At 37.9% G+C, this 26,910-nt stretch overlaps 1 protein-coding gene across 1 annotated transcript in view; it reads left to right on the top strand.

The window, feature by feature from the left end:
- Positions 1-26,910, top strand: part of ROBO2 (roundabout guidance receptor 2) — a 210,576-nt gene that overhangs the window by 32,401 nt on the left and 151,265 nt on the right. Inside the window, exon 5 of the mRNA XM_075542944.1 lies at positions 20,972-21,099. Coding sequence (XP_075399059.1) covers positions 20,972-21,099 — 128 coding nt within the window. The remainder of the gene's footprint in view (positions 1-20,971; positions 21,100-26,910) is intronic.

The following is a 26,910-nucleotide window of genomic DNA, read 5'->3' as shown; positions in this document are numbered from 1 at the left end:
TTCTGAAAATTCTAAATGCCGTTGATGTCTTGAACATAGTGCATGTAACTCATGAATATTTCATAAAATAGAAAGGGACTAGAGAATAAGAGTTTCAAGATAGATGGTACAAAATTCTGTCAATTTCCCTGAACTCACTGACAAATTCTTGTACTTAAATCCAGGACTTCTTTAAGGAGACCTTTTAGAGTTCTTAGTTCCGTGAAATGTGAGATTCTCAGTAAATACCTGATTTGATAGAAAAGGAACTGAATAGGTCACTTAAAGTCCCATTCTGTAGCATGTTCTTACACAAAGTGGCTTTTCCACCTCATTGTGGAGAGTGTGCTGGTGTTCGTTGTTTGCAGCTCCATTGTTTAGGACATGTGCTTCGGGGATGCAGAGATGTGGAACAGGTGCTCAGCGTCCCTGCTCAGCAGAGGCCTTCTTCACTTGTAGTATGTGCTTTCAAGGACATGAGCTAATTTGGGCTCCTAATAAATAACCTTAATGATTAGCTCATTTGGTAAAGATTGGGCAATTGAAATGTTTTACAAATAAAAATGGAGAAAAAAATTAAGAATAGGCGAAATGAAATATCTGTAAAACAAGGTACATGACTTTTGAAAACTGGACTGTTCTGTAAGATTCAGAAATATAAGGAAAATCATAAGTGAAGGTTAAGAGGTTTTTGGTTTCTGTTCTTCCCCTTTTCTGTATCTGTGCCATACAGATAGCTGAGCCATTTCTGTCTACACAATTAGAAGTTGCGTGGACAATGATTGTGGGACCTTTTGCTATAGCTGATGCTAGCATAACAATAGACCTTCACCGAGGTTGCAGGATGCCATTCTTTGATTATTCCCATGTTTAGTAATATCCCCAATATCTGGAGAAATCATGTCAGAAAGATCTCTCTACCATAACCAAGAAGTGCAACCTTGAAGAACCTATTTAAGTCTTTTTATTTTCTATCTTGAAAATATGGACCATCCTAAGGTGGGACTGAAGACTCCCTAATCATGGCATCATTAATTAATTAGGGACTCTGTCCACCTACTAATGTTATATTTCACAAAACATAAAAATAAACAACTGATTATAAATGCTATATATTTTTAAAAAACTGCTTAGGAATGTTTATACATTACTATTAAAGGTAACTTGTAGAGCAACTTCATAAACCACACATAAGGTATCTTGATATTTTGAATATTTACACTTGGAAAGGTCCAGGTTACTATCTTGAAAGGTGAAGATGAAGAAGATTCTATTCCCAACAAGCTTAATTGACAAGAACCAAAAGGATGCCGGACATGGTGCACTTTCTGTATTTTCATCAAAATAGGTGCTAATACCTGCTGTTACCCATACTAATTGCCACCTAGGGTGCAGAGTGCATGTTGTCTGGTGACCACATTGGTCCATCTGCTGAGGAACTCGCTCAACAACAATGCTGGAACGGGCATCTAATTGGGGCTTTGGCCAGTGGTCAACTAGCAAGCTGGGACACTGGGAATATGAAATGCCTTGAAACCAGAGATGCTAGGCTGTCCGTTAACTGGCAGCTATTGGGCTGCATGTGGGCAGAGCTAAGACCAGGTTCCCGTCTGCAGAGCAAACGGAACTGCCAGAGTGCCACCTGTCATTGGCATGTGGGTCCATGTAACACAGGAGTCGTGCCAGGAGAAGTGAAAATAAAAGTGGCATTGAGGAGTGTTCCAGTAAGCGGAGGTAAAATCCAGGGCAGCCTTGTACTTTTGTTCTACTGTAGGACAAACCCAAAGCATATAAGAGCTAGCTATTTCTAATAAACTTAATAAGGCCGGCTCTTACTGTGACTGGGAGAAAAATGTAGAAGTGAAAATTTAATGAGCTTTGCTCTTGGTGTCCAGTTCTCCTATAACAAAAAGAGCACACAATGAGTAGCTCTAGAAAGCAGACACGTATTTTCTCAGCCTTCTAGAGCCTAGAAGTTTGAATTAAGTGTGTCCATGCTAAAGGGAGGAGGGCGCCTTTTTGTCCCTGTCAGCTTCTGTCTCACCTTGAATGTACTCCCCTGACCCCTTCCCCATCCCCAAGTCATATGTACACGACTTTATGTCTTTTTTCCCCTTTATGAGAGACACCACTCAGAAGGTTTAGGAGCAACATATAGCAAACAAACAAAACCCTATTTCCAAAAAGGATTACAATCATGGTGAGGACTCTCATGTGTATTTCAGGGGACACAATTCAATCGACACCATATATATTAATACAAATCCTCATGGTCCTAAACAAAACCAGGGTCAAGAATTATTTATGTGATTTTTTTAATCACCCAGAGCTTTTTGCTTAGGTGTATTTTTGAACCATTGTTGTTGCTATTATTCTTAATAAGCTTACTTGTAACATGGGCTGCAGGGTAGATGAGAATTTAGGAGATTAAAGTTCTTATCCTTGTTCTCCCAGAAATTCCTGTTGTCATTTTATAGGCCATGCAATATTTCTGTGCCTAGAATACACACCTACAATATGTGTAAGGTAGGTTAGAAGGTTTATTTCTTGTGTTTAAGCTCTGAAACAGGATTATCCTGTGAATGGCAAGAATTCAAAGCAATTAGAAAAGTATGGTACCATTTGCTTTTTCTAAGCAACAAAATTGAGACAATTGAAATCAATGAGCTTAAAGGAGAAATTTAAAATGATCAATAAGCCCAGTGACAGCCACTCTTTTCTTTTTTGTATCCTCTTTCCCAATTCCAATATATAGGGAATTGTGGTAGTCAGGTTTTCTAGAGAAACAAATTTATAGACGCTCATATGTGTAAAAGAAAGTTTTATAGAAAAGAGAAATTGTTCGTTAAGAAAACAACTCAACCCAGTCCAGAACATGTCCATAAATCCAATATTAGCCCATATGTAGATACTAGTCCATTAATCCCTCTTTAGATTCACGCAGCCATGCAAAAATGCCAAATGCAGGAAGATCATAGGCCAGTTGGTGGAAAGTCTTGTGACAGTGGAAGCATCTCAGCACTGGCAGGGGTCTTCACATGGCTTCTCCAGCTTCAGGGCTCTAGTGTAGCTCCATGTGTCTTGTCAACAGGAATACCGAGCAGAGAGTATCTCTTCCCGCCTGCAGAGTTCTATTTATCTTGGTAGCACTCCAAATGAGGTCATCAAACAGCGACCTATTTGGACAACAAGTCATTTAACATTAGTAAACAAGCACAGTAAGTGGAAAATAGGTTCACCAAATACAATAAGCTATCAACAATGATATTTTAAGAGTACTATTCCCTGAGCTCAATCAGCAACCAAGGTAAAATGTAAAGAGTTAAAATCCTTCAAAACTGGGTTCCTCATCATCATCCGTATCCCAATGCAGAGCTTCAGCTGGTGTGAGGTCATCATAGACGCTGTCCTCACTGAGATCGCCGCCATCACCATCACTGCTGTCATTTTCATACAAAGCGCAGTCTTCACTGCCATCCATAGCATTACTAATACTACATTTCTGGAAAGCACGTCGCACCATGTCTTCTGGAATGTCTTCCCATGCATCTCGAACCCACTTTGCTGTTAACTCTATGTCAGGCTTCATGAGAGTTCCTCCTTTAGTTAATTGGGCTTGACCAGATGACATCCATTCATGCCACATCCTTCTCACAGGGTCTTTAAAAGGCTTATTCAAAGATGCACATCATAGGACGGCTCTGATTGGTTAGATGTGAGTAAACAAACATTCAAAGTCCTGCAGTGTCAGCGGGGCTTTGAATGAACAGCAGAGAAATGGCAATCACCCGTGAGATAATGGGTGCTCGTCCTGTTACCTCGCTGGGGTACCACCAACCAGTGTAAAAGCCGAACCCCAGTCTTTCAGGGCATATTTTGTCATAATTTTTGTCATAACTTTACATTATTCCATCAAAGGAAATTTAGAATGATGCCATTATTTTCTTCTTAGAATATGTATGTTGTAACTGAATTCATCCTTCCTTTCATACCCTTTTTGAAGGAACACAAAGTCAGAAATGGCTGGAAGAAGAATATAACAGTGAAAGTATAAAGTTTGTTAGGAAAACAATAGTGAAACTCCTCTTTTGGTCTCTGTTGCTTAACATAGTGGCCAGACCAGGTCAGCTTTTGCTTTGTTGAGAGTTGAAAAAACAATGTTTCTTTGAAAAATGTGGATTCCACAGGTAGCTTTAAACTGCCAGGTGAGATCAAATTCCAAATACTATGCTTTCTATCACATTTTTCATCATAATGCTCCCTTTGGGAAAGATGCTTTTTAAATGCTATTCTGTATGATATTGATTGAAATAGAAGGGAAAAAAACAAGCCATAACTCAAGATCCAGTTTAAAAAAACAACAAAAAAATTAAGGAATGAGAATTTAATTCCTGTTAATGTATGAAGGTAATGCAATGGACAAAGATAATAAAATAAATATTTAAGCATTTTAAGAGTATATGCTACTCCAGTACAGTGGAGTGAATCTTGGGGAACTCTGTTTTAGTTTTTACACAGTGTTTACTAATGGAACTTTACTGTAAAAGATCATATTTGGTGTGTGTGTGGGGGGATGGGGGTGAGATATCAAGTAATTGAAAGCGCCAGAGATGGCACTTCTGAGAAGTTATGAGATAGTTTTGTGGCATGATCTCAATGTAGAAAACTTGACAAAATATATTGTTTTACCTGTACCTTGTAACTTATTTTATCAATGGATAGGCATGTGAAACCTTCATGAATAATATTTTGTTGAGTAGTCTGTACCATTGCAGTTTATGTAACTGACACATGCTATAAAAATATGTTCAATGAAAACCATAAATATTCCAACCATTAAATTACATTTCAAACAGTTTTGTCAAAATATTTATACTACAAGTAAAAGGCAAAAAGTCAATCAGGCATCTTACCTTAATTTGAGAGAGTGTGACAAGAGAGAAATCGAGAGAAAAATATTTTTATCCTTACTACCAACATACTTTATAGTAAGATGCCAATTTTGTAACAACAAAACAGCACAACGGATTATATGCTAAGAAAAATATTGTATTTCAATTAAAAAAATAATCTAACACATGCATCCCTTCTATGGGCATTTGATATTTCAATTTTTGTAGGGGATATGAAATATGCAAAATTGTCAAACAATATATAAGCTATGATATTTAAGACTCTTTAAGTTTTAGGAAATTAACTACATTCCAATAAAAGCCTTAAAGATGTGTCTGACAGGGAGAATAGAATTTCCATAGTTCTTACTGAAGTGTTACTACTGAACACACATTAAAGTGGAAGAACATTGAATACAAATATTTGTGTATTCTGTGTTTAGAAAAAAATTCCTTTATAAGTAATAGTGCCTATGCTGTACAAATGGCTAGGTACTCATATGCCAGCCAGACATTGGATGTTCGAGTTAGCTAAGGCATGCACTGGAATAAATGCATGCTGACCCACTCCTGAAAAGTCATATCCTTGAACTTCTGGGTCAGTTCTCCCTGCATATGTCCTATCCCTAAGAGTCAGACTCAACTCAAAAGCAAGGAACAACCATGTTTCCATGGAGAGCAGCTTGAATCAGACACAATTTGGAGGTAGAACTTTTGTAATAGATGGTAAGAATTTGTGTAATAGATGACAAAATGTTCATTAGAGATGATCAAAAAGTTCAATGAGATATTACCATGGCAATTGATATACACACACGGATATTTCTTTGACAGTGTAACAAGTGCTGTGGAAATTGATTGCCAGGTAGATTCATGAGAAAAGAATCATCAAAGGCACGACTGTGTTCGGGGTCTGGGATGCCTGAACAACGTGTGTTCTCCTTACAATGGAGACGTGGAAGGATTTGGTTTTGTTTAGTCTTATAATAAGTCATCACATATTCATACACCTCCTAGCCCTGTAAGACTCAACAGTACTTTGTTGTGTGTCACTGAGAAAAATGAACTGTCCAGTAAACTAGACTATTCCATCTCTGGTAAGATAATTTCTATTTTTAGAGGTGATTAAATATTAAACATTTACATCTTAATACTGATTACATACAGAAATAACTAGCTATTTTTATTATATGCACAGTATGAATTACTTTAAATACAAGTAATCCATTTTATCCTCACAATTACTTCAAGAAATACATATTCCTTATACTACACAGTTTAAAGGAAGATATTCTTTATATTACATAGTTTATGGCAAGTTTCAGTTGTGGAGAGAAAGAAGAAGCAAAGCACTTTAACCCCAGGATCCATGTTCTTAACTATTGTATTAAAACAATTAATTGTTAAAAGAAATCATTTAAAAATATAATAAAACGATAAATTTAAAGATCTAATTTTTTCCTCTCATGTAATTTTCTAAATAAAAAAATCGTTTTCACAGTTTTAGTGACATAAAATGTACATATCCACACAGTCCAATGGTATAAATATATTAAAAAGAGTTGTGCGGTCATCACCACCATCGATACTGGAAAATTTTATTCATTACCATATTAATTTATTATTAGTATTAGCTTCCCATTTCCTCCCAAGCTCCCCTGTCATAACCCTGTTGTTACAGGCCATCTAGTTGGTTACAACCCATGGCAACCCTACTGCACAACAGGATGAAGCATTGCAGGGTTTGCGCCAGTCTCCAGAGTGTTTCTATGCCTGGGCCCATTGTTGCAGCCCCTGTGTCAGTACAGCTCCTTGAGGGGCTATCCCTTTTTCAATGCTCTTCCACCTGACCAAGCATTATGTCCTTCTCCAAAGATGAGTCTTTTCTGACAATTTTATTTTTAAATTTGTAAATCATTTTATTGGGAGTTCTTACAGCTCTTATAACAATCCATACATTGATCGTATCAAGGGCACTTGTGCATATGTTGCCATCATCATTTTCAAAACATTTTCTTTCAACTTGAGCCCTTGGAATCAGCTCCTCTTTTTTCCCTCCTTCCTCCACCCTTCCACTCTCGTGAACCCTTGATAAATTATATAATAATATTATTTTTCTATTTTACACCTTTTGCTGTATCCCTTCTCCCCATTTCTGTTCTTCATCCCCTTGGGGAAGGTTGTACATGGATCACTGGATCACTGTGATCAGTTTGCCTCTTACTCTCCCTCTACCCCCACTTTCCCCAGACCCTCATGGTATCCCTACTCCCACTACTATCCCTGAGGGGTTTATCTGTCCTAGATTCCATGTGTCCAGAGCTCTTATCTCTACCGGCTTTCATGCTTCGGTCTAGCCAGATTTGTTAGGTAGAGCTGGGGACCTGATAGTGAAGGGGCAGAAGCATTAAAGAACTAGAGGAATGTTGTGTGTTTTGCCAGTGCTCTACTGCACCCTGGCTGACTAGTCCCTTCTTTGTGACCTTTCTGTGAGGGGATGTCTAATTTTCTACAGATGGGCTTTGGGTCTTCACTCCAATCCCCCTTGTTCACATCAGTATAATTGTTTGGGGTCTTCTGGTGTCTGATACCTGTTCTCACACCTCATGATCACACACGCTGGTGTGCTTCTTCCATGTGCGCTTTGTTGTATCCTTGCTTGATGGCCACTTGTTTAATTTCAAGCCTTTAAGACTCAGATGCTATATTTTTTAATACCTGGGCACCATCAGCTTTCTTCATCACATTTGCTATGCACCCATTTTGTCTTCAGAGATGGGAAAAGTGAGCATCACAGAATGCCAGGTTATTAGAACAAAGTTGCTCTGTGTTGATCGCCTGACGAATTTGTCCAAAGTATATAAGATGAGGTCCTACAATCCATGCTTCCGAAGCACAATTTGGCTTTATTTCTTCCCATACATATTGGCTTGTCCTTTTATTAGTCTGTGGTACTTTCAGGATTCTTCCCCAGCACACTATTCAAATGCATCGATTCTTCTGTGGTCTTTCTTATTCAATACCCAACTTTCGAATGCATGTGAGGCAGTGGAAAATGGTATGTCTTCAGTCAGGTGCACCTTAGTTCCCACAATAGCTTCCTTGATGTTCAGAACTTGAACGTGGTCTTTTGCAGCAGATTTACCTAATGCAACAAGTGCTTTGATCTTGTGACTGTGCCTTCTGTGAGCATCGATTGTGGATCCAAGTAAGACAAAATTCTTGGCAACTTCAATTTTTTTCTCCATTTATTCTTATTACCTATTGTTCCAGTTGTGAGGATTTTGGTCTCCTTTGCATTGATTTGTCATCTATAATGAATCCCGCAGTCCTCGATCTTCATCATCCAATGATTCAGATCCTCAATTTTAGCAAGCAAGATCACGTCATCTGCACCTCTCACCTTGTTAATAAGCCTTCCTCCAATCCTGATGTCAATTTTTTCCTCATATAATCCAATTTTCTGGTGATTTGCCCAGTATACAGACTGAATAAGTATAGTGACAGGTTACAACTCTGATACACACCTTCCTTATTTTAAACCATGTAGTCACAATTTCCTCTTGATTCATGTACCATTCCTCATGAGCACAATAAAGTGCGCTGGAATTCCCATTCTCTTTCAAGGTCATCTATAGTTTATTATAGCCCACATAGTAGAATGCCTTTGCGTAGTCAATTAAACACAAGTAAGCATCTTTCGGGTATTCTCTGCACATCAGCAATGATATCCCTTGTCCCACTTCCTCTCTTCCATCCGGTCTGAACTTCTGTTAGTTCTCTATCAATGTACTGCTGCAACAATTGTTGGATGATCCTCAGACATGTTTCACTTGTGTGCAATATCAATGATATTTTTATATAGTTTGAGCATTCGGTTGGGTCATCTTTCTTTGGAATGGGCACAAATATGGATCTCTTCCAGTCAATTGGCCAAGTCGCTATCTTTCAAATTTCTTTACATAAAAGAATGAGTACCATAACTTTAAGGAACTATTAATCTAGTTATTGTCTCCATAGATTTACCAATCTTGCATTTCATATACAGAAAGTTATAAAAAAAAACAAAAACTACCACCACCAACAAGAATAAAAAATATCTAAAAGAAAAGCAGAAACAATTAAAAATAGAACCATTTAAAAATGAGTCAAAAAGGAAAACAAATAAGGTGTTAAATTTTAGCCTAACTCTATCTGCATTAATCCAATTTACCATGCCCTGTGTGGACAAAGCTACTCACAATCCTTGTAAATGAATGGTCAGAGGGGATACACAGGAGGTTTAATCCACATGGTAACTCTGCAAAGGGATGTCGGCCTTTTACTGTCATCCATCCATCCATAGGATTCTGCAAGCCTATTGCTCAGAATTTAACCTCTGTACAATTCCCTTCTCTGGTCTTGGATTTTATTATTTACAATCCTTTGATCACCCGAGCTAGTGTGCTTCTTCATGTATACTTTTAGCGGTGAGTCTTCTCATTTTGTCACAGGTGTTCCTATCACAAATTATTAATCATTCCAATCTTATTGAAATATCAGGCCCTTCTTTTACCAGAGGACAATTGAAGAGGACGCATAATCAATACTAAGCTCAGTGTCACAGGACTTAGGGGCAAATTTGAATTCACATACCAGATCTCTTAGATATTAAAGCTTTGTGCTCACATTCCATTTTGAACTTGAAGTATACTTAGTTCATGTTTAAGTCAATAACCTTTGATGATTTCATATGATATTTAAAACAGAAAAACAGCTAAGCTCATCATTGTTGTAATGTCTTATTTCCATATCTCTCCAACTCCCTTTGCCATATTTACCTTCAATTGAAAATACTCAGCCTTGTGTATGGTTCATAGTAAGGTTCACCAAGTACATATTTTAGCAGTGGTCCTCAATTAAGAAATATTATGCCCTACCTTCTAAAAATGGAATTAATTTTGATTGCAGCAATGAGGAAGATAGCAGATATTGGTATTGGCAAAAATTGGGTAGAGGCTAGAGTTCTGTTAATCTCTTGAAAAGGATAATCTGACTCAAAGTAGCAATACTTCTAAAGTTTAAGGACCCTGGTTAAGTAGGAAAGAGAGATTGGATAAATATTAAATTAAACATTATTATTTCTTTAATTTTAGGGCAGAAAATATAGTGGAATACAGTTTAATGAATCAGATGTCAAAGATATTGCTCTCCTTCTATGGCCATTCATAAGAAGATTCTAGTTATGAGATAGACTCATAATACCACAATTCATTTCAAATAAGCTTAGTTATTATTGAACACAAGAAGATGGCTTCTGAGTTCATTAATAACAGATCTCAATATATGGTTTGTACATTTTTAGATTGTGTGAGATATTGATCTTTACTTCTTTTCCCTGCTCATTAAGTATTTGCAGAATTGCAAAAAGCAGGTAAGAGAAACTTAATGGATAAGTGTGTGAATGTTTATTTTCCAGTGGTGCCATCAAAAGCTATGTATCCACAAGTTTTGCAGCACATTTCCTTTTGTCGAAAGAGAAGGAAAGTTTCTTGAAACTCATAGCAAAACCCAGAAAGAAACAACTGCAACTCCAAGCAGTTCCCGGAGTCTGCTGTGAGTCCTAGAGATCCCCTGCGTCAACTGCCATAGGGTTTTCTCCAGTTACCACTGCACTCGGTGGGGCTGTGCAGCCCGTGACCACATGTAAGCCAATTGCTGTAACTTCCTTCCCTACATGGCATTGATGCTGACTCATAGTGACCCTTTAGGGCAGGGTAGAACTGCCCCTTGTGGTCCAAGGCTGTAATGTTTTATAAGAGTTGAAATCTCTATCTTTGTCACACAGAGCAGCTGGTGGTTTTGAACTGCTGACCTTGCGGTTAGCTACCCAACACATAACCACTATCCTGAGGTCCTTTGGAGTTGGTTAAAACTGCTATGTTTTCACTCAGTAATGGAATGCATTTCAAAACCCTTTTACCCCAAACACACATTTTTTTATTGCATAGAATTCATTTTCAGCTCTGAAAAGTACAAGTAAAATTGGATTACCCATAAAAAAATAATTTGATCCGAACTGGAAGAAATTGTTTCCTATGGATTTAATCTCTGAATTCTTTTTTTAAACAACTTAAAGTTAATTCTAATTTCTCTCCAAACATATAATCCTGAAATAGAACTATTTTTCGAAATATAAAATTTCAATTTCTATTATAATCCAAATTGTCCTGAAGGAATTTAAGAAATAAGATTTTAAAAAATCTTTACAGGAGACCACTTAACCTGCATGTCCCAGTTTATTTTATTCCAATATTATCTTTTTAATTGTGAGGTATGTTTATTTTTGCACTCTATATTTTATATTTTGGTAATTAAAATGTTTTAAGGTAATGAATTTGAGAGGTACAGATGTTGTATATGAATAATCTATAATCGTTTATGAAAACTTTGCCAAAGATTAGTTGGATATTGATTAAGCACAATATGATAATAATTTATTATTTCGGGTATCTATGGATCAGTGGACAAATTTCTGAAATGGTTTGGTTTTGAGTCTACATATGAATATGGGAGAGACAAGTGTGTGCTTGTACATTTTAGCAAAAATGAAATAATTGCAGCATGAAAGTAGATGTTTCTGCATTTTTTGAGAAATTTAAATAATGGTGTTATCAGTGCCAGGTCAAATTCTTATCTAGAGATATTAATAAACTCATGACAAAGAAACAAATGCTGAATGCCATATCAATGAAAAAACAATGGTTCTTATTGTAAAGTATAATGTTAAGCCCTTTGATATTAAAGACAATTTATCTGTAATAGATTATACATTATATACATAATATATAATCACTCTATTATTCCTGGTGAAATTTGAACTTGAGTTTCATCTTGTCAATGAGTGTGTATTTGATTTCTAGATTATTTCTTAGCACATGAACCAGTTTGTGAAGAGTACTCTATTAAACTCTTTTACTTACTATTTTCTTTGAGGTCTAAGTTAGATTGTGGCACCAAGCCTTATGGAATATATTAAATGAAATAATAGACCCTGTTTGGAAGAGATTAAATACAGCAAAAAATACTTTAAACCTAAAATTTGATGAATAGCAAACCTAAATTTGACACTCATCCCCCTGCTATAAAATTGATTCAGACTCATAGGCTCAGAATGTAACTACTCCACAATGTATCTGAGACTGATTATAAACAAGTAAATCTGTGGAACGATTGTCAAAAGTAGTTACGCTAAAAGTAGGGGAAGATAGGGACATATGTAAAATGGTCCAGATGTAAGACCCAGCACATTAAGAGATTTTAGAGTAATCCAATGAACTCTAGGTTCCGAAGAGAGTCGCAGATAGTTGATGCATGATGTGTGAAATAGAGAATGAGGAGAGATGGAACAATAGACATAAACAGAGACCATATGAATAGGTGTTAGTGTTGTCATTAGGTGCTATCAAGTCCTTTCTGACCCATAAGGACTTTGTGCATCACAGAATAGTGCACTGCCTTTTCCGGAGCCATGCTCGCAATTGTTTCTATGCTTGAGCCCATTGTTGTAGCCAATGAGTCTCTCTATCTCCTCCCTTTATTGCTAGCCCTTTATCTGACCACACTTAGCATCTTTCTGCAGAGACTGGTCTCTTCTGACAGCATGACCAAAGTATGTTAAGACAAAGTCTCATAACCTTGCTATTCAGGATGTTTTCAGTATCTACTATTCTGAATAGGAGATACTGACAGTTTTCAGTATCTAATATTATGGATAGTAATATTGAAAACCCAAACTTCATGATCACCAATGGGACACTGTGGGATTTCCTGGCAAGAGATGAGCCCTTTCTATTGGAGGCCACTCAATATATGACTTTTGGTGAAGTAGAGCGGGAGTGAAAAAGAGAGACACACTTGATGAGATGGATAGACGCAGTGGCTGCAACAACAATAAGAACAATTGTGAAGATGGTGTAGGAGCAGATAGTGTTTTGTTCTGTTATACATAAAATCATTTTGTCTCACAACCAAATCAACAGCAGCTAACATCAACAATAATAATAATTCAGGAAGATTAATCCATCAGTTGGAAGCAATCAAAAGACTCTGAGGTCATTACAATGAATTAAGAATACCAAGGGTCCTGACAATGGGCCAGGACCAGTCAACATTTTGTGCTGCTAAACATAGTGTCATTTTAAGTCACAGCCAACTCAATGGCAACTAGCAATAACAAGATATATAAATATATAAAATATTCTACTATATATAACTGGACTCCTGGTAGTTACATAATCTGGTGTCAATTTGTGGAGGGGTGGAGTCTAGTCTGTCAATCAGGTCTCAGCTTGATGGCCTGATTTGGAGGTTCTAAGGAGATAAATAGCTCGCTGGAGTCCCGTGAGACATCCTCATTGACAAGCCACATAGAGACAGGCTGATGGCAGTCAGAGCCTCAGAGCTGGAGAAGCCACGTGGAGACTCCTGGCAACACTGAGATGCTTACAATGCCACTGCATCCGCAAGACTTCTCACCCACTGGCCTGTGATCTTCCTGCAGGTGGCATCACTGCATGAGTTTCGTGAGTCTGAAGAGGACTTTATAGATTGGTATTGGACATATGGGCTAATATCAGACATAAGGACTTGATCTGGACTGGGTTGGGATGTTTTCTCAATATTCAATTGCTCTTGTATACAAAGCTCTTTCCTATACACCTAGGAATGTCTATGAATTTGTTTCTACAGTCTACCTGGACTAACACAGAGTTTTGTCAGATAAGTCAACAGAAAGGCAGACAGGGGTCAAGAAAAGTTTGGATCTGCCAAGCAATTGATAGACTATGGAATGTAAGCAGGCTACAGGAGGAAGCTCATAGAAAGCATGGAGAGGTTATGGTAAATCAGGGAGAGGGTAGTTTAGAAAGTACAGGGAAGAAGTTTTTGTGGAGATTCCTACAAGAACATGGTGTGAAATTGTATCAGAGACAGAAAAGCCCACTGCAGAAGAGGCAGCAAAATGAAAAGATATGGTAACAGAGAAGATGACAACTTGGGTGGTGAACTTCACATTTGGTCACAAATTTGCCAAGCAACATCGTCCCTGGAATCCTACAAATGTTCAGTAGGAGTTGGAGACGGAGAAAATGGGGCACTCGGGGAAACACCCAGTCTGGGACTCATTAAAACTCAGAGGGAGCCCTGCGCTGGGGCGGCAGGAGTCTGTGGTCTTTCTGGAAGGGCTCCGCTGCACTTGGCTTAATTGTCTGAGCTTCAGAGAGAGACTGGTTCCAAGGTGGTCAGCAGTGGGGCCCCCTGGCATGGTTTGAGGCCTGGTCTTTCTCTACCAGTTATTTTACGACTTGAAGTCTGTACTTTGTTAACTTTTGTTACCCTGTTTGGGTGTTTTTAAAGTCTCTTTGTTGTTATTCTTCCCCCTAGCTTTATAGTTTAACAATGCCAGGCTTTCTGTGCTGTCCAAAAGGAAAACATGAAGACGGGTTTTCTATCTGTGGGTCAGACCACTTATAACTAGAGTCCTGTTGGCTGAAGTCATGAGCATAGAATTCAGGGAAGCCAAAGAGAGGCTAAAATATCTTCTGGTTGGTTAAGACCGGCTAGGAATTCCTTCTTATTTCAAGTTTTGTTTTGGCTTTCAGTAGCAGATTTCCAGAACAGAACATCAAGTTCTTTTCAAATGAGAAAACTGTACCTCTTAGGAGTTCGCTACAAGTCTAATCGCCTGTTTTCCCTTCTTTTTCCTTTTCCAGTATGTATTATGATCATTTTTATACGCGTTCATTACTTTCTTAGGGGCCCTCCCCAGAAATTGCTTACAAGCTGATCCCTGAATGACATATTTTACACAGATTCACCTCGCCCAAAATGTGCACATTAGCCCGTGCAAATGACTCTAAATGACAAGAGAAGGGGGTTTAGGGCTGACAACTTGATAATCTCCCATTGCCAGCACCAGGGAGGCCTGTGCTTACTTTGTGGGCCCACAATTTCAAACATGATTTAGAGACCTTGAGGGAGATCTTAAGAATTCCTTATATACTAAATCATGAGAAAATCTTTATATTTCTAAAAAGTGGCGAGTTTTAATAACAGTGTAAATGGGATATCTGTGGCAGGGTTTGTTTAAAGACCATGAACAACTTTTCCTAATTTTAAGGGTCAACAGGGGAAAGGGCAAAACATTTAAGGTTCACCAGGGGAGGGGAGGCTTCATTGAAGAGCACATTGGATACAGGTCCTGTACGGAAATGCATTTCTGTGTGTGAATGAAAAACGCCATCACTACGTAGATGGATCCCTATGCTCAGAGATATTCTAGTCGTTCAGGTTAGGTGCAAGATTAGTAACCCAGTAATGGTCCTATAAGATAAATGAGAAAATCGAGTGCTAAAAATCTTGTATGGAGAGTAGAATGTTAGCCTTTATGATCCTTGCATATTAAATTCCATAATATTTTTGGAAATATACAACTACGAAATACCTATCACTGGAGGTTTCTCTTTCCCCCGAGAAATTGTCTAAGGTTCTAAGGTGATCTTGCGCTTAATTCATACTTGTTTTAATTCAGTGCAAGCAATTTGAGAATTGAAAACAACACTTCAGACCTTGTTTAAAGGAAAGAAACATTTATTTGTATAGGAATTAAATATTTCTGAGTTCATAAACTTTTATGATTGACCAAGGTGATGATCAATACAGCAGATGTGCAATAAAATCTTAAGTGCTAACTCAAAACACGTGTGCTAGGACTGACGCCAGGAGCATTACGCTAAGAAAAAGTGAATGATGTAAAAATCGAAAATAAAGAGGAAATACATTTCCCTCAATGAAAATCAAAGATGCTTTTGCGATGAGAATGGTCATTCAGAAGCTTTCTTAGTATAGAGTCCTCAAGAACGTTAAACACCATCCTAGGATGCAGAGATTTGAACTGAGCAGGAAACAATTCTTGCGTGCAACAGAAAGGATGGTGCCATTTTCTTCATTTTTCTACCTCTCAAATTCTGTAGCCACAGTGGAGCACTTGGGAGTTAATAAATTATCTGAATTATACTTACAAAAGCCAGAAAATCTTGGGAAATTCCTACCCTAAAATCTTAATATACATTGGGGACAGTAGAGTATGAGTCAGGTACTAAAAGTGGTGATGTTATAAAATTTTGCCAGTTTTAAAAAGTCCTGTTTTGTATGTTTCAAAGAGAACTAAAATGTATGGGAAATATTCTCAATAACTGTGAGGGAACATTATTAAAAAGAATACAAATTGTTTTTGTTTGGTTTTTCATTTAAAGTGATTTTAGGAATTTCCTTCTCTGTTTCAGAAAAGGGTGAATAATCTTTTATGTTATCTTTTGAAGCTTCTTTGAGATGATTATTCATTAAATATAATATCACACACAAACAGAACCTTGCATATAAACTGTTGTTTTAAGTAATAAAATAAATTTATTTTGTTTTGTTTATTATTTAGCTGAACAGATGGTAATGATTTTGACACAATTTGGTTTCCTCTTCTCTTTATTTTCTCGCGAAAAATAGAAACAAAACCCCCAAATCAGAGCTTCTTTTCCCATTTTGTCACAGCTGGTTGCCAATCAATCTCCATTCAAGGTACAGTGCTGACAGTACATGTTGTCCGGGGGCCAAATCTGATTCGACTGCACTTTTCAGCAGTGTTTCATATCAGAGGGGGAAAAAGGTATCTCTTTGGTGGAGACTGTCAGCACACAGTTGTACGACCGTCATTAATCAAGCCTGGCAGCAGTGACTCCATTCATACAAGTCAGAGACTGGTGGGTGCACAATCAGAATCCCGCAGTATCTAGGAGAATTTCCTTGCCAGTAATATTTTTCTTCTGTTTCTTTCTTCTTTCTTGTTTGTGCTTGACATCTAGACTAGACTTCTACATGTTGGGTATACAGATGATTAGACCATTTGAAAATAGAGTTGTTTCATGCCCCAGTATCCTTCAGTATTTCATACTGATGCTCGGCCACCTCAAGACTGCTACAGAGTAAAGGACAGCCTTCTCGGTAAAGGGGAGGGGCAGCCAAGAAGGGGAAGACCTGGATCAGCACACCGACCCAGTGGCTGCGACAATGGGCTCAAGCAAATAGACCCTGGCGAGGAGGCCCCGGGACGGGGTGGTGCTTTGTTCTTCTGTCACCAGCTTGCTATGGGTCGGAATTGACTCCGTAGCATTGAACAAGGACTAATTAAGGGTGAAAAGTCATTGACTTAGATGGTTCCGTGAAAGATCATTTGTGTCATTGAAACATTTCTGAACATCTTATGGTTATTACATTGGTTTTAGAATAATATTGATAATGTTATGACTCTGGAGTTTTTGCAACTCTGAACACAAGATCATTGTTACAGAAAAATGAAAGTATCCCAATGAAGCTGTACACAGACCAGTAGGCACATTGTCAGAGAGAGGGCAGAGACATTGCCCTACATTAGGGAAGCAGCATATCAGTTGAAGAGGACATGGGTTTGCTTTATAATTTGAGACAGTGATCTAAAACTCTTCTCTCAAATGGTTTTTGAAAATGGGCAATGTGTCTAATGCATTCACTGCTGTACAGTCATATGTTAAACCGGCTGTAAATTATAAAGACTTCTTTAACAGTGAAGAATTATTATTGATCTTTTTGTATCATGCTAGTCAATATATGCTTTCAAGAGAAAAATGAACATTTCCCCCAATTATTCTACTTTATGTATAAAGTATCTGTGAGATTCTTATTAGGCATACACCAATTTATCTAGAAGGAAATACCAGAAATAAGGCCACATTTATTGGATCTGTGGAAATATTTGACACCTAATTGCTTGTGAAATGAGATCATTTTAGGGAGCAAACTGTGACTTCAGAGAAAGCATGGCTGACTGCAGAAAGCAGAGCCTGCTGGGACATTCTCATGGGAACTTGCTACTAGGACTACCACTGCAGTGTGAAGCCTTTCAAACGAAACTTGGTCTTGTTTTGCCATAGATGCCTAAATGTGACTTTAATAATCAGACATACAGTTTACTTCCTTTTGTGATCAGACAGATTTTTTTTTTCTTAAACCGGTTCTCATATTTCATGTTTTACCTAGCAACTTTTGCAGGTGAAGCTTGATCTAATCACGGTGATCATTCTACCATCTTTCTGGCTTCAGATGCCTCTTTATGTGGGAAAAGATTCTGAAAAATATATATTCTTATGTCACTGACCCCTGCATTTTGTGTGCTTCTTTCAGTGTGGGGGTTAGAGATCGGCACCATGCTTTGGTAATGCAAGAACCAATATCTGTTCCTTCAGTGATATTTGGGAGCTCTGGGGTGTAATGGTTACTCACTGGGCCACTAGCCATGTGCTCAGCAGTTTGAAACCATCACTGCTCATGGAGAAAAAGGGGATTTTTTTACTCCCATAGACAAAAGTCCCTAAAGTTCACAGGGGCTGTTCTCTCCTGTCCTATAGAGTCACTTTGAGTTGGCATTGACTTATGACAATCAGTTTGGATTTTTGTCCATTGTATTTATGTGTCAGTTGGTGAGGAGTGGATCCCTGCATGGCATTATTTAGATGGCCAACTGCAAGAAATTCAAAATAGAGGTAAATAACAGCAAGTTATTAATCACAAGTCTTCAAAGTAGGGTGATTCCCTAGGGAAGAGGGTGAACAACTAAGGGCGGTGGTTGATTTATAGTATCGAGAGGTTGAGGTGCTCCAGCTTCAAAAAGAAGGCGATGATTAGCTTGTTTCAATGATTCTAAGGCTTGCGGGCCCTGGTCATGCAGAAAGGGTGACCATTCCAACCTGCATAGCACCTCTGCCTCTGCCAGTGTTCACCTGGTGATTTATTCCCCTAAAGATTTCTTGTCGTTAGCTGCCACCACGTCAGCTGTGACTCTGAGACTCTATGCCCCAAAGAAGGAAATGCTGCCCAGCCCTCAGCCAGCGTCACAGCCTTTGCTGTGTTTGAACACCTTGTGGTAGCTATTGTGTCGACCCTCATGGACGCTCTTCATTCTGTTTCGCTGACCCGTGACCAAGCAAGATGTCCTTCTCAAGGTACTGGTCCTTCTCAATGACATGCCCACAGTACGTGAGACAAAGTTTTTCCATCCTTACTAGAAAGGAACATTCTGTCTATAATTCTTCCAGGACAACTTGGTAAATAATTCTTGCACCCCAAGATATATATTCAAGGTTCTTCCCAACACCATGATTATTGTTGCTGCCTGTGTACAACAGGGCAGGATACTACCAGTCTTTGCCAGCTTCACCATTGTTGTTATGGTTGAGCCACTGTGTCGATCAGTCTCCTGAGAGTAATCCACCCCTTCACGCACTCCTTTGCCAAACATGGGATCTTCTGCAGGGACTGGTCTCTCCTGCGGGAGTGAGAGGAAGACTCCCTATCCTTTCTTCTCAGGAGCATTCTGGCTGTACTTTCTTTGAGATTGGTTAGTTAGTTCTTCTAGGGGTCCCCAGTATCTTCATTGTTCTTCAGACCATAATCCAAATGCATCAGTTCTCTCGGCTCTTCCTTATTCTATGTGAGAGCTGAACAAAATACTAAAGGGCAATGGAGAATACCATGGCTTGGGTCAGATGCACCTTAGTTCTCTAAGAGAAATGTCTGCCCTTTAGCACTTTAAGGAAAAGAGTACAGTCTTGGATGGTCATTCGGAGACTTTGATTGATTGGGAATCCCTCATTTTATATATACTTAGGGTATTTTGCTGTAAAATCACAATGCTGGAAATACTCACAGTCGTGTATGGAGTGCAAAGACTAGTGCATTGGAGCAGTTATTTGTACTTATGAGAAAATAATACACGGTCCTGAGAGAGATGTGCATAAAAACCTCACCAAAATAAAAATAAAGAGAACCAAATTCACTGCCCTCTCGTCGATTCTGACTCATCACTAACAGTTCGTTGGATCAAGCAGAGGGGCCCCACCACCAGGGGAGGACCACTGAAGTCTTGATGAAAGTGCACTACCACCTGGTTATGGTGCTGGCCTGAAGCTCTCGTTGGAGGTCTATGGACACTGCAGATCAACAAAGCCATCAATAATTCCTTTGTCAAAATTCACTTATGCAAGTTGGAATGATGGGTCTAGCGATACGTTTTAAGGAGCGGAGGTACTTTTGGGGGGATAATGGCGAAATCCAAAAAGGAGTAGTTGAGGCTTGTAACAAGTTGTGACATTCTCAATTTGCAGCTATTTCAGGGAAAAAAACATGCAGACAGAAAATAGCCTTCATAGTCTCATACAACTAAAACAAATACATGTTAAATTGTAGAGCTTGTTATGACAGAGTCTATTGGTCAATTATTTTAAAATAGTGAAAAAATATATGCATAAAAAGGTGGTAAGAACGTGCGTGTAGAAAAATCACTCAAAAGCCTGCCATTGCTTCTGAAGGTTATATTGCTTTCTATTTTGAAAACATATGTATCTTCCCATATATTAGCCAATGAGCTCCTTTAATCTGAGTATATTTCAGCTCTTAAATTTCATTGTTTAGCCAATGAGCTCCTTTAATCTGAGTATATTTCAGCTCTAAATTCCAATGTCTGAAAAAATAATTTTAACACCGTGAAACTTACAAAATCATTGATTACACCTCAAGAAGAAACTAAAATGTATACTGTTTTTTCTCATCAAGAACAATGAAGTGAAGATAAACCTATACGAAGGTTTTGGATAACTTTGAAAATATGGAGAACATGTGCAAATATCAATAGGCACAACTCAAGTGCCTGGCGTCAGTATGTGAAATCCGTGAAGTTATTAGGAACGCCTTTACGCTAAGTAAAGACGGCTAGCACAGGTGACGGCTATTTTATGTGTGATCCATATGTGGGTGCTTTACATAAAGACTGGCATCAAGAAGGGGAAGTGAATGTTTGAAGCCCCTGATTTCATTGCTATCAAATATGTGTGGCTTTTCAGGGTCACCCGTTTCAAAGATCCTCTAAATTTTCAGTCGTCTGCTTTGTCAGCTTGTACTAGTAGAGAATTTTGAAATCCTCCTTCGAAGAAAGACAACCAACCATATTTAATAAAGTACCAATTCTGTTCTCACAGATATGACATCAAAGATGACTACACACTGAGGATTAAAAAGGCCACGAGTGCTGATGAAGGCACCTACATGTGTGTGGCTGAGAATCGCGTTGGCAAAGTGGAAGCGGCTGCGTCTCTCACCGTCAGAGGTAAGGGACTTAGGTGGCGAAAGTAAGAGATCCGGAAGACTAATATTTGCTTAAAGTGGTAAGTAAATGCACAATCACAACACCAGCTTTTACCAATTTATTGTCGCATGGCACTACCTAGGTCCTGTGACCTCTCTCGCATTCATTGAAATGAAGCTCCTGACAAATTGGAAATCGAAGGGACGGTCGGCTGACCAGACTATTTTTTTTTTCCTATTCGGTACCTCATAGCGTATGTGGCTTAAAGGGAATTGTTCATGTGGTTTAAAGCAATTTTCTGAAAACAAATTATGTACGCTACTTTAGAAATAGTCTCATTCCTGTCAAATAGGTGATGCTTTTAAGCGTTCCCAGTTTCAAAGACCCTCCAAAGGTGGTTCACTCTATCCTAGAGAGGATCACTCTGACATCTCCCCACCCCCACCTGCTTAAACATGCATCCTTCCAAAAAGCAGCCTGAGAAATTACCAACATGGCTTTCCAAAGGTGAAAAGAGGATCTGAAGTTGCTCCCGGCACTGAGAAAATCTGACTTAGAGAGTGGTTTGCGAAGGTCATTGGCCTGAAATAACTGAAGTAGTCAGTGTCGACCTCGTAATAACTTTCACTTTCTGAGTGTCATGCACTTCCTCAGTCGCAGAATAGAGTTCATTTATAGACTCGCTGGATTTGTTTATAAATGGAATAAAGCATGACCGTAGAGTTGATCCATAGGCTGAATTCGCTGCCTTCGTAGTGGAGCGTGTTCATCCCCAGGAGGCCAAGGAAATGATCCCAGGTACCAGGTAAGGGCCAGGCAGCTGGCAACACTTACTCTGACATTGCTGACACTCAAATGATTGCAAAAGAGGTAAGCAAGCCGGCGCTTGTCCAGCCATTCAGCCTTCCCCTGCATCTTTTACAGATGCCTCTTCTAAGACTTCTTAGCCATAATGAGATTGGCTGGGTCTTTTTGTCCAGGTCTCCGTTCAGTAGGATATATCCTGTCATACTGAGTCACAGTTCTTAGGCTGTGCAGCTTTGCTTTGGGAAAATGCCATGAGATTAGAATGGGTTGGAAGTTTACAAAAGTTACAGGTACTGTGTTGAGTATCCTCAGATTGGTCATCTACCTGCCGAGGTAAAAAACAAGGTTTAGTTAACAAGGCTTAGTTGTTTTTTCTTGTGGCCGGATCTACATTTTGGGCTTTAAATCACAAAAATACATCTCCCCCAGGCAATTATTAGAAGACAGGTACCAGGTACGTTGGATTCCTTGATTGGCACTTTCCATGCTTCTCAATAGTTCAATTCCTATTCCAGTCAACTCAGCATTTCCCCTTCAGACACTGCTGTGAACTGAGAAAGGATACAATTTGGATAAAATTGATAAAACCTGCTTCAAAAATGTGCTTGCTTTCTTTAATTAACAGTTTATAGATTAATATACTCATATAGAAACCCTAAATCTCTATATATTCTGCTAATATATGATTAAAAAGTAGATACCCTGTGTAAGCCAGGGGATACTGCTTACTATATCAAACCTATATTCTCTTAAGGTGATGAAAAACATATTTTATGTATATTCCCTTGTTCATGAAAAATCCATTTCCTCTTTTTCTTGTAAAACATCCATTAGCTTTTAATTCCACTTTCCACAACTTTCTTGAAGCCCTTGTATATGTAATATATATTTGTTTTCAATGTGATGGCCCTTTACAAAAATATTGACTTGGCCAAGTTATCACCAAAGTTTGTTTATTTCACCTGTATGAAATGATTGGGGGAGGGGGGATAAATAAACAACCAACCAGAAATGCTCCATTTTCAAAAATGTTTGCTGTCTAAACAAGTGGAGAGAAACGGTGAGGAGTTCTGTGTTTGTGGAAGCAGTGGGGTCCTTTTCTATTCGAATGCTCAGGTGAGCGAGACTTGAAGTCGGCTGTTTATGTTCCATCCCGGCTCATTGTTTTCATAATTTGCCGAAAGTTTCAGGCTTGAAGCTCCATTTAACAAAGAATCCTCCACAGGAATGGACATTTGAACCCAAATTTAAAAACTAATAAAGAAATGTGTTTGTTTTTAATAGAATTTTTGTTTTTTATGTAAACAAACCCTAAATTCCTTCCCCCTTATTCTGTGTCCTGTGAGTGGATTAGAGTTTTATCAGTATGGCATGTGATTATAACTCATCGAAGCCTGTAACCTCAAAAACAAGCTTAAACAAAAAGAAGGGAAGAAAACCCCACAATGTAACATGATGTAAAGTAAATATTGTATTAAATGTTTTTCAGCCAGAGCATTTGGGATTTCTCGTGCTAAGAGGTTAACAGGGGAAAAAATGATCTATGATTCTTATCTTTCTACAGTCTTTTTTTCTATGCACATAAATGAAATGATCAGCCTCGCTCTGAATTGTTGTATTAGAACAGAGTCAACAGACCCAAGGACCACTTCCATTTTCGACCATTTATTGCACGGTACAGCTGACATTCATTTGCTAATTTTTGAAAACACCCACCTGCTTGTCAACCCCATAACTATGCCCAGGCAGAAATGCCACTATTTAACACAGAACACAGTTTTTTTTGTTCTGTCATTTGAGCTAAAATATCATTACAAAACTCACTTAGTCAATTCGGGGAAAGGTAATTGAGTTTTATAGTCAACAGCTTACAAAGAAACCTAGTCAGCTTTTTCTCTTCAAGACTATGATTACATCAACGACAGAATGAAAGTTAACAAGCAGCTTCCCTGTGCTGATTCAACAAATGTGAAAGTGCAAAGAAATAATTCTAGTAAATAATAAACCTCGTCTTTTATTTTAATCTAATAATTCATGTTCCAGTGGGATTTTTTTTTTAATGACCAGTCAAATTACCCACATCTCTAGGGGGAAAAAAGATGTTTTACATAAATTGAAAAAATAATTTTGGGTTTTACTTAAAGGGTTATTTCTTACTGTTTTTTCTTCTCCTCCTTAATAAACATATAGGATGCCTCCTCTCACCCAAATGGAAACATTCTTTTGAACTTCAGCTTAGGTGACAAAGAAAATACAAAAAAAAAAAAAAGAAAATACACAAATGCAAAGGTGGAAACAAAGCACCTTTTCTTGTGGTCAAGTGCAAAATTAAAAGAGCAGTCTCATTAGAATATTGGCACAACTTTATGCTCATGAGCCTATTTTCTGGCTGTTACATTTGTGTCCTTCCCCTCAAAGGAAATAATTTGTTGTAGCTTCAGAATCTTATTTCTAACCTATTTATTTTATTCAAGTAAATTTGCCATTTACTGTAGGAGGTGCTTGACTTTCACTAAACCACAACTTTGATTCTGTTGCTATAACTGACTTTGACTTACCTTAATACTTTCCTCTGCATTGTGATTAATATTATAAAACACGAGTCTCATAGAAAGGCAAGCCTGGTGTTATATTTAGAGAATGCACAAAGTTAGCTTTATAAAGTGTTTATTAAGTGAATTAATAACTACGTATATATATTTTATAGCTATATCATTATCTATACATCCATCATCAATACAAAACTACACATACATTTTAGAGTCACGTTATATATGCAGCAGAGTTATGTGTACTGGAATAAGTGTAAATTTATACTTGAAAGGATAGTTTTATAAAAGTGTCAGTGTTACTAAATCATATTTCTTTTCTAGTTTGATAATGGGGCCAACTATTTTACAGTAGTTCACTGTTGGTTTTATATGGAATGATATTCTACCTAGGCATTATTATTTGTAAAAAGCGATACTAAGCCCATGTGAATCTCTTCCAATGCCTGTCTGTGCTTTAACAATTGGCACAGCTTATTTGAACAATTTTGCTGATTGAAAGTTGTGGTCCAATGATAAAATAATCATAATGTGTTGAGCAGCAGCATGAACACCGTTCTCAGTATGAGCAAGCGTCAACGTGTCAATCATTGTTTTCTTCCCTCCTCTGTCCTCTGCCAAAAGAAGAGAAAGCGTAAATGTAGTTAGGGAGCTACTGAGTTGAAATCTCTAAGGATGTTCCAACCTATTTGTTATGTTTTCATCCACACAGCCCTTGATGAACGGTGATGCGATCTTAACCTATTACTGGTTGAAAGGCAGTGCCGGGGGCTTTTCTGGAGTCCGTGTCAGTGTCATGGTTCTGACTAACCATGCTGAACATCCAATTGCTATTTAAATCAGACAGGGAAGCCTTCTTAGGACATGACACTTGCTCGTCTGTGACTGTAATCATTATATCCATCAGGTTCCTAACTTAGGAAAAATACAAATCCATTTGACCCTGTTAGATCTTTAAAGTCCTAAGCTCAGAAAGTGAGGAAGGTGAGATGTCACAACAATCCCTGCATGCTCAGTGCCAGTCAGTCCCATGGTGCAAGATAACTATTTCCTAGAATTAGGCATTTTGGTTTATCAACCCCAAACATCTTGTTCATACTTGAATTTGTGAGGCTAGATATCATTCTACTGTCCATACTTAAATAAAACATTGCTCATCATGCATTCTGATAATTTTCTTTTTCTTTTAATTTCTTTTGTATGTTCTCACCACACCATTGTAATGTCTACAGTTCGCCCTGTCGGTAAGTAGCCATCCTTCTATCCATTTAGCATGGCTTTGTACAATGCTTCATGAATCATGCATTGCAGGATTGATGCAATGAAAAATGTTTATTCTCTCATTTAAAAATATTACTCGAGAGACACTCTGCTATGAACGTTACATCTGATCCATTCATCACCTGGAGAAAACATGTATAGTGACTCTTGCTACCTAGGGGGAGTAGGTAATGTTTTAATGTAAAAGAATATGGTGATTATTAATATTCTTGACTGTTAACTTCCTTGATAATGGTAACATTTGTATAGTACTTCCTTTTGCTTGTATTTATAAAATTTTCTTGTATTTTAAAGATTAGCTAAAGCAACTAAATGAAGAACTTTTACTACTTAGGCATTTCTTGTCAACTAAGTTTCTTTGGGTTTCAGCTTGTGTTTCAGCTTTTTAGGGGTATTTTTAGCTGCTATCTGCTTCTTATCTGCATGCCTAGTTAAACACATTTCAATAGAATGCTTCAGGTAATTGGCGGTTGGTGCTTAGACACTAACAAGAGAAAGGAGGAATGAGCTTTGTCCTTCAGCATGAAAAGTTATTGCTTTGGCTTCAATGTAGCTCACCTTTCATTTGCTTTGCATAGTTGAAATAAGTTAAGAGCTTGTGCTTGCAGACATTTAAGTAGTGCTTCATTTGCAAACATCGAGAAGATGGAATTATTCAAATTAATTTTTAAAATAACTTTGTGCATCTCTTTTAAAGGTCTAGCTACATCAACCAATATATGTTCACCTATGTAAAAGATAACGTGGTAATTGTGTTATTCTTAAGTGAGAGATGGTGGAATGAATGAATGAATGAATGAATAAATTCATTTCGTTAGCCACTTATGTAATGCACTGAGATGTTTTTAAGACCTTAATTAGTTTGAAAAATTTTAAAAATCATCTACCCATCTTCAAAGCCCTCTTTCATTTACTGCTTTGGTATTGTTGACATTGGATTTATACTTGTCCAAACTCAGTATTTTTTTCCCTTTGGTTGAAATAATCATAGACTTAATTGTTACATAGTATGCCCTAGTACAGATACCAAAAGTGATACATAGAACTTCAAGCTTTTTTTTTTTCAATGAAAATCTCAGTTCTCTAATTTCTGAACAGAACTACCTTTGATTAGTTATGTAATATCTCCAATTCACAGTCATATCATCAATAAATGGGAGCGAATCATACAGATACAAGGACTAAATTAAGAACT

This window comes from Tenrec ecaudatus, chromosome 2, assembly GCF_050624435.1.
Source record: "Tenrec ecaudatus isolate mTenEca1 chromosome 2, mTenEca1.hap1, whole genome shotgun sequence".
Taxonomy (NCBI): domain Eukaryota; kingdom Metazoa; phylum Chordata; class Mammalia; order Afrosoricida; family Tenrecidae; genus Tenrec; species Tenrec ecaudatus.
This window is presented reverse-complemented; position numbering and strand designations above follow the sequence as displayed.